Source organism: Nerophis lumbriciformis, linkage group LG06 (genome assembly GCF_033978685.3).
Source record: "Nerophis lumbriciformis linkage group LG06, RoL_Nlum_v2.1, whole genome shotgun sequence".
Classification (NCBI taxonomy): Eukaryota; Metazoa; Chordata; class Actinopteri; order Syngnathiformes; family Syngnathidae; genus Nerophis; species Nerophis lumbriciformis.
The window spans coordinates 17765951-17775612 of NC_084553.2; the positions used below are offsets into that span (position 1 = coordinate 17765951).

The 9662-nt window shown below is 41.9% G+C and overlaps 1 protein-coding gene across 3 annotated transcripts in view; it reads left to right on the forward strand.

Moving 5' to 3' along the window:
* mtch2 (mitochondrial carrier homolog 2) overlaps nucleotides 1-9394 on the forward strand; it is a 33885-nt gene extending 24491 nt beyond the window's left edge. For all 3 annotated transcript variants that reach the window (XM_061963837.2, XM_061963839.2, XM_061963838.2), the window contains exon 13: nucleotides 8895-9394. In XM_061963837.2, the coding sequence (XP_061819821.1) occupies nucleotides 8895-8981 (87 nt within the window). In that variant the 3' untranslated portion in view covers nucleotides 8982-9394. The remainder of the gene's footprint in view (nucleotides 1-8894) is intronic.
* Nucleotides 9395-9662: the final 268 nt, after the last annotated feature.

Below are 9662 nucleotides of genomic sequence, written 5' to 3' on the forward strand. Positions count from 1 at the left end.
GGGTGATTGGGTCCAGATCAGAAACATCAGATGATACGTACCCTAGTGGTTTTGAGTTCAGTATCCCCTCCACTTTCACTAGAGTTGTGTGCAAGACATCTTCTGTGACTGACTGCCCTCCTACTGCGACTTGGAGACTGGCCTTGATGGATCTAATTTCCCGTTCCCATGCCCCACCAAAATGAGGGGCATTTGGAGGGTTAAATTTGAAGTCAATCTGATATTCTGTCAGTTGCTCTCTTAGTTGAGGTTCCATCTCTGCAAACACTGTCCTGAGTTTTCTTTCGGCTCCTCGGAAGTTGGTCCCACAATCTGACAGTCTCTTGGTCTTCCCCTCCTGGCAATGAACCGACGTAGAGCGAGAAGGAATGCATCGGCATCCATGGAGTTTAGGAGTTCGATGTGAACTGCTCGAGTTGTAAGACACTTAAAAATGACACCCCACCGTTTCTCTGATCTTCTGCCCACTTTGACCAGATAAGGTCCAAAACAATCCACACCTGTTGAATGGAAGGGTGGACAGAGAAGTCTGAGGCGTTGTGGTGGCAGATCTGCCATCCTTGGGACTGTCGGTTGAGCTCGCCAGCGTTGACAAGATGGGCAATTGTGCTGATGGTGCCTGACTGCTTGTCGTCCTCGCAAAATCCAGTAATGTCTTCGAAGTTCTGCATACACTCGCTCTGTACCTGGGTGCAGAAGACGTTCGTCCATGTCCTTGATGAGGAGTTTAGTTATCTGATGTTTTGGGTCCAGCACAATAGGATGGATCTCTTCTAGGTCCGGGTTCTGGAGTCGTCACAGCCTACCCCCAACTCGAATTAACCCTGTAGTTGAGTCCCACTCAGGGGAGAGGCACGCCAGACGACTCTTAGCTGACACTGCTTTCTGTGTTTTAAGAGACATAATGTCTGCGGGAAAGGTTTGAACTTGACATCTTCTCAGCAACAGAAACTCAGCTTCTTGGGAGCTGATTGTCTGACTGTGTGTCAAACCTCCTGGTCCTTCCTGTCTCGCCTGCTGAGTGACTTTTACTAATTCTTTCCAGGTATTGAATAGAGAAGCATCCGGAATTGTATTGTCGCTTTGCACTACTGCAAGACCACAGAAGGTGATGTTCTTTAGTTCGGATGAAGTCAGGGTTGAATCTTTCTCCGGTCTTTTTGGCCAGTATTCCGCACTTTGCCTGAGAAATGGGGGTCCTTGCCTCCAGCGCCCGTCCTCCGCAAGTTCCAGAAGGGGTTTCCCCCTGGTGATGTCATCAGCAGGATTGTTGTGGGTGTCCACATACCGCCAGGATTGTCGATCAGTCAGCTCCTGTATCTCTGAGACACGCGTTCCAACAAAGACCTTGAAGCGACAGGAGTCTGACTGGAGCCACTCCAGAACAGTAGTGGAATCCGGGTCGTCTTTTGAAGAGGGAGGGTCATCTCTGTCTTCAAAATCTTGGCAAGCTGAGCTCCAGCTAATGCTGCACAGAGCTCCAAGCGAGGCATGGATTGTTGCCTTTTTGGAGCTACCCTTGATCTTGCCATAACGAACGAGGTGAGAATGACATCTTTAGTCTGTAGTCTGACATAAGCAACTGCTCCATATGCTCGTTCAGAGGCATCACAAAAGATGTGCAGATCATACTGGGAACCAGTGGTTGGGACTGGTGTGTAGCAGCGTGGTATAGATAATTTATCTAGATGTTGGAGCTCACTCTCCCACCGCTTCCAGGCCTCCTGTAGGGCTCGTGGTAAGTCGGAGTCATCCCAGCTTCTCTGCTTGGACCATAGCTGCTGAATGAGAACCTTGGCGCGGGTCGTATACGGTACTATAAACCCCAGGGGGTCATACTGGCTGGCTAGCACCTGATATGCAGTCCTCATGGTCAATATGGTATGTTCGATGTTTCTACGTTGATAGCCAAGGGTGTCAGTAGCACAGTTCCATCTCAGGCCTAAAGCAGGCTCTTGTGGCTCAACTCGGTTCTGGCTTAGCCACTGCTCTGTGGTAGTCGATCTTCCTTCAGGAGGGACTTGGGCTAACACCTCTGGTTGGTTACTTGCCCATTGTCGGAGGTCAAATCCTCCTTCTGCCATCAGTTTGCGCAACTGAGTGACCTGCTGTGCAGCCTCAGATATGTCGGTGAAACTCTTTAGGCAATTATCCACATAGAAACTTTGCTCCACTGATTTAAGAAGTCCTGGATGGTTGTGTTGGTGACTCCGAGCATGTTGCTGCAGAGCAAATATTGCACAGCACGGGCTGCATGTCGTTCCGAATGGAAGCACTTGCCATTCATAAACGTCTGGTGGGTCTTCGCTGTGCATATCTCTCCAGATAAAGCGAAGGAGTGGTCTATCTTCAGGGAGAAGACGGATCTGATGAAACATTGCTCGGATATCTCCACTCACAGCTACCTGGTGCTGTCCGAACCGAAGAAGAACACCTAGCAAGGATGGTCCCAGTGTAGGCCCAGGGAGGAGTTGGTCGTTCACAGACACTCCCTGATGTCGAAACGAGCAGTTGAAGACAAGTCTTGCCTTCTCATTGTGGAACACAAGATGATAGGGAAGATACCACGCTTCATTGGACTGTTCCGTCTCTTCATGCGAGAGCTTCTTGACATACCTTGCTTGAATGAGCTTAGCGATCTCAGCAGAAAGGGAAGTGACTTTCTCTGGATTCTTCTTGAGCCTTTTCTCTGTGCTTCTCAAGTGAGCCATAACGGTGGATATAGAACTGTTGAGTTTAGGCATATCTTTCTTTCTTAGGAGGGGTGTTGCATAGCGCTGGACACCCTCTATGTCGACTCGCTGAGTTCTTGTCTCCAATAGGGTGATTGCTTCCTGATCTTCACGAGAGCGAACAACCATCTTTTCGTTCCTGAAAGGCAAAACATCAAGTTGCCATAACTTTTCCACATTACGAAACAAGATGTCATTGGGAGTGGCAAGTGAGGTAAAGAGACACAATTGTGTTGAGCTCTGTCCTTGTGTTCTTTCCTCCGCCCCTTGTAAAGTCCATCCAAGGGCTATGGGTCCTCCATTATTTCCCTGGCGGACTGGCTTCGTGGCAGTGATCAGGTGCACATTGTCTGACCCAATTAGCACTAGGGGGCGTGCATTGGAAAATGGTTGCAACGAAATCCCACGTAGATGTGTGTACTTCCTCTGAAGTCTCTGAACTGGGTAGGTCTGCTCCAACAGATCCAAACCTTGCAGTAAACGCACCTTGTACTTGGTACCGTTTCCCTGGGTTCTTTATAGGGGAAATCTCAAAGTCAACTGTTAAACCCATGAGGTGGGTAAGGTCTGTGCGCACGGTGCGCAGGGCAAGAATTTCATGTTGGCCATGCAAGTGTAGATGTTGTGCTGCGTCAGGTAAAATCATAGTTCGTTGAGCCCCATCATCTAAGACAGCAAATGTCTCCATTGATTTTGAATTATGGTGCAGCAGTACAGGAACAACGTTCAGGAGCACTCTACTTGAGGTGATGCTGGGAGTCAAATAGACACGACTCTCTGTGGGAGTCATGTGGGTGTCTTCAGTATACCTTTGAGCTACATTGTGGAGAACTTGGAGGTGGATACCATTGCAGTCGCTGCAGGGCTTCTTGAGAGTGCATGCGTCGGGTGCATGAGCACGTGCACATCTCCACCATCGTCCTTCTTCTACTATCCATTTATCCAGGTGCGCCGCAGAATGTTTTCTGATCTGTTTACAGCGACTAATATAGTGTTCCTTGCCATTGCAGAAGAGACAATGCATTTTGTTAGCTTTGTTGGTGTCAGCAAGAGCGTGCTTAGTGGAGGCACCCTGTCGTGTTGGCGCTGCTCCATGATATACAGCTGTAGCTTGACCTTTGACCCTGAAGGGACCTTTTTCTGTTGCGCTCCCCGATGGTTTCTCCTGTTGATAGCGTTGCACCAATCTGCTGGAAAGGCGCTGCTGTTGTGCTTTACCTTGAAGCCATCCATTTAGGTCCTGCAGGTTGTAGGGGTTCAGACTTGTGCCATTTAATTTGCCTTGTAACTGTAGATGCTCGATGAACCCATCTCTGTGGTACTTTGGCAGCTTGCTAAGTAGGCGATCGACATGTGAGCAGCAGTTCAGTTCCATGCCTTGTGGTCCCTCTAAGGAGAGCAGCATGCTTACTAGGAGATGGACACGCAGAGCAAAGCTCTGAAAGGTGCGAGCATCAGTCGGCTTGACATCTGGGGAGGTCAGAATGGCAGCTATTTCGCTTTGAGCAAGCTGATGTGGCTGACCATACTGGAACTGCAAAGCTTGCATTGTGGCTGTATATGGGTATGGATGGTGGCGGCACGACTGACCTATCATTTGGGCTTCTGGATGCTTGAGATGTTCAAGTAGCACATGCTATTTATAATTCTCACTTAAGTCTGGATGGGGTTCGAGTAGGTTACAAAGAGCAAGCTTGAGGTTAGCAAACTCTCTTTCACTATCTGCAGTAAAATCTGGAATTTTAGGTTGTGGCACCCCGTAAGTTGAGCATTGTGACACACCATATGTTGAGCGTTGTGACAAGTTAGTGGGTAATGGGGGAAACATTGTGACTTGACAGCATCTGTGGCTGATAGACTGTGGGCATGCTACCCTCTTGTGGTGAAGTGTATAATGGGTACTGAGGTTGTTACTGCTGTGAGCCCGGGAGGTAATGAGTTACGTTTGCACCTGAGTGAGCGTCCGGTATTGCAGGTGGAAAGGGATGACTGAGCACATTCAGGGGGTTGTAAGAAGCAACTGCAGGTGTACAGGTTGCTGTAGTGCGTTGATGATCGGCTGGTTGGATGCATTCTCCAGATTTTCCACAGTGCTGAGGGGGGCCCTTGAGTTGTAGTAATAATGTGTCTTGGCTGGGGAGTTGTTCCTGATGTACAGCAGGCAACACCATTCTATATGAAGCAACAGAGGAGGGGGAGCTTGGGCATTGTGGTGAGAATGCTTGTGTTAATGTAAGTGGGGAAGCAGCTCTCTCACGTGCAGCTGCGGGAATGATGTCCACTTTATTAGTTTCATTCCCTGACACTTGCTGTTATACATCCCCCACGTGGAGGCTTTACAAAGTGCAGCTGCTTTGTTACTGGTTCAGGTGAGGGAGTATGTGGAATGGAAATTGCAGCACAACTGTCGCTCACTGAAGGAGGTTGTGCTGGTGAAGGCTCCTTGTCCGTATGAAGGTCATTTCCATCCATTTCTTCTTCCATGAGGAAGGAAGATATGTGTTCCATCAGCTGTTGCCGTCGCCGTTGTCTGCTCTCAAATTGGCGGAGTTTAGCAGTAAGTCGAGTAATTTCATCCGTCTCCTCCTTTTCCTTTACTGATACTGTTTCCATTAGTTTCCTGAGTGAAGAAACATTCAGCATGTCGACTGACGTGGCACGATGTGAGGTTACTCGGTCATCTATTTGAAGCAATGCATATGCTTGGCTACTGTTCACTGCGGCCGCTGCTCCTCTCTGCGAGTCCATCTCGGCAGGGGGGGGGAAAGGGCAGGTCGGTGCACATTATAGGCAAGGATGTAGTCTTCAAGATGTTTTGGGGTACGGCGTTCCCTCACCGATCGGTCTCGTACATCAGGATGGAATGGAGAATCAGATTCATCCTCTGATGACATTTCCATTGTAGCCAATTATATCCAGCTCGAAGGACCTTTGTTGAGTATTAAACTCTGCGACTGGTTTTTCGGATATTGACCACGTTGGGGTTCCGGTCAGAGAACACACAGTCATCATTTGGACTCTTCCAACTTTAATGGTGCATATTAGTTTAGGTTAATTTATTTAGTTAGTATATCGTCAAAGACTAGAGCACCGATTAAACGTAGCAGAGAAACAAGTCAGCACACATTAACACACGTCAAAAGGGAAGCGGAAGTGACACGGTCAAGAAATGCTTCAAAATACTGAAAACATAGATAAACATGGAGAATTCTTAACATATATATATATATATATATACTTATATATACATATATATATATATACTTATATATACATATATGTATGTACTTATATATACATATATATATATACTTATATATACATATATATACACATATATACACATATATACATATATATATACACATATATACATATATATACACATATATAAACATATATATATATTAGGGATGTCCCGATCCGATATTTGGATCGGATCGGCCGCCGATATTTGCAAAAAAATGCGTATCGGCAAGGCATGGGAAAATACCGATCCAGATCCAGTTTAAAAAACTCCGGTCCGTGTTTTCCAACGCACCGATTTAAATAATACATTCCACTTTTCTGCTGCTCCCTAATTTCCGTTCCACATTTTCCAGCACACCTTCAACACATCCACAGGTCTGTGGATTCTCACGCAGTTGCTTTTAGCTGCTGGCATTACACGACAGGCTCTTCTCACTCTTTCCTGTGTCTCCCTCTTACAGACAGCGAGCGCACCTTCTTACACACGTCACATACTGTCACGTCATACGTCACATACGTATACGCCCTCTGCCAGCACAGAGCGAGGTAGCAGCATGGCTAACGTTAGCTGTGATGCTAGCGCAACCGCTAAGGTGCGCGCCTGCTGAAGCGTCCTCTGCGCACGGCAAATCTATGCCACGCACAAAATCAAATAAAAAAATAAGCGCATAACAATTTTCGACACACGGACACGACAGAGAAAACAGTTTTCGTCATCATTGTTCAAATATTGTAACGTCTGTCGAGACACTTATCTCCATTCGGTGCCACACGCCCACACCATCAAAATGCCGAGGCAAACATTTCCACATCAACACCGTATGAAAAAAATAGTGATTTTTTTTAGTTGTGATTTCCCTCTCTGCATGAAAGTTTAAAAGTAGCATATATTAATGCAGTATGAAGAAGAATGTTTTAATGTAGACACATAGAATCATCATACTGCTGTGATTATATGCATCAAGTGTTCATTCAAGGCTAAGGCAAAATATCGAGATATATATCGTGTATCGCAATATGGCCTTAAAATATCGCAATATTAAAAAAAGGCCATATCGCCCAGCCCTAGTTCAATGATGCCATTTCTGTTTGTCATGTATAATTTTGTCTATTTTGTGTTTATCCTTGAATAAACAGCTCAGTTTCTTGTTACCAACCATTGTGTATTATTCAAACTCCCCTAATTCAGCTGGCTAGTTGTTATCAAGAGTACTAAAACCCTTTTCAACATGATTCTGACAACTAAGTAGGCTAAATAACTTTAAACTTTAATACATGCTCGGATAGGCCAGTATCGGTCAGTATCGGTATCGGTCAGTATCGGTATCGGATCGGAAATGCAAAAACAATATCGGTATCGGATCGGAAGTGCAAAAACCTGGATCGGGACATCCCTAATACATATATATATATATATATATATATATATATATATATATATATATATATATATATATATATATATATATATGTATATATATATATATATATGTATATATATATATATATATATACACACACATAAATATACACACACACATATATATATATTTATATATACACACATATATGTGTGTGTATATATATACACACATAAATATACACACACACACATATATATATATATATATATACATATATATATATATACACACACACACACACACACATATATATATATATATATATATATATATATATATATATATATATATATGTGTGTGTGTGTGTATATTTATGTGTATATATATACACACACATATATGTGTGTATATATAAATATATATATATATGTGTGTGTGTGTGTATGTGTGTGTGTGTATATATATATATGTGTATATATTAGAGATGCGCGGATAGGCAATTATTTCATCCGCAACCGCATCACAAAAGTCGTCAACCATCCGCCATCCACTTGAACCAACATTTTATCAAAACCACACCCGCCCGCACCCGCCCGTTGTTATATATCTAATATAGACGATGCAAGGCATTAGTGAGGTTATAAAGCTTTTGCCTGTTAAAGAAAGGAGACGGATCCAATGAAACAGAGACATTCAATGCGTGCCACGCATCTCTTGGCCACGCATTCGTGGCTAAGAGATATTAATACGTGATAATATTATTTATCATTATTATAATATTATTGTCATTTCCATTAAGAAAGTGTTGACTATTGTTGCCAATGCCCTCAGATCAGGAGTGCGTTCCTCACACTTTGTGTGCGCAGTTGCAGCAAGCCGAACGAAGCTTTTAAGAAGTTAAAAAAATGTTTTAGAAAGACTCGGCCTATATTTTCATATATATATATATATATATATATAATATACATACATACATACATACATACATATATATATGTATATGTGTATATATATATATATATGTATATGTATGTATGTATATATATATATATATATGTATGTATGTATATTATATATATATACATATATATATATATATATATATATATATATATATGTATATTATATATATATACATATATATATATATATATATATATATATATATATATATATGTATGTATGTATATTATATATATATATATATATATATATATATATATATATGTATAATATACATACATATATATATATATATATATATATATATATATATATATATATATATATATATATACCCCAAGTCCGCGTATAACTACTTCCGGGTAAACATGGGGTCACAAAAAATATTGGTTGTTGCCTGCTCCTTAAAAGTAATCCAGTTTGCACACATGCAATATATAATAGAATATGTAACTTTTATGTGTTTATGTTTACCTTTCTACACCACGAAATTGGTTTTATAAAATCAGAAGTTTCTCATAATATTCTATTAAGGTCATTTATTATACTAGGTGGTGACCACATTTCAATTCTTCATTCTTTCCAGGGCAACATGAGCAGAGGAAACAGTTTATTCTTCCGGAAACTTCCAGCAGGAAAGACGTATGCAATTAACCAGAAAAGATTTTATTAAAAACAGTAACAATACAAAAACAAATATGTCTGATGTGGGGGGAATTATTGTTAGTGCGTCAGTCATCATGTGTGCACTGCTTCATGTTTATCAACATTATCATGATCTTATTCAATGAAAAATAATAAGTTTTAGTGTTTATGTCAAAGAAAACAGCAGTTGTTAGGGAGAATGGACCAAGTCATTTCAACAGTGCTAATGTTCTGACTACTAAATGTCGTCTCCCCCATGATCTTCTTTCAAGCACTTCAGGTACATGTGATGATGTCTGACATGATAATTGCTTATTATTCATATTATTATTGTTGTTATTGTGGAATGAGCTTGGTCAAAGAACAGACCATTCTTTCTATGACACTCGTCAAATACTTACATTTCTTCCCAATAGAAATAAAGGTGTTTTTTTGTCCTTATGTTTTGGAAATGTGTTTTGATCATTCATGGACTCTGTGTATTGATCTCATGATCACCTTTGTTTGAGACCACAGCCTCCCTGAGATGTCAATCAGGTTTTAAATCACCATAAACCTGCTGTTCTAAGATGTCTACAAGTTCTCAATATGGTTTAGGCCTGTGAAAAAGTTATTTATCGGTAGTCATTTAGTTTTTCATCATTAAGGCCTTAGAATTAAATAATAATTATTGGCTAAACATGAACGTAGAAAGTGAATAAAGCTAAAA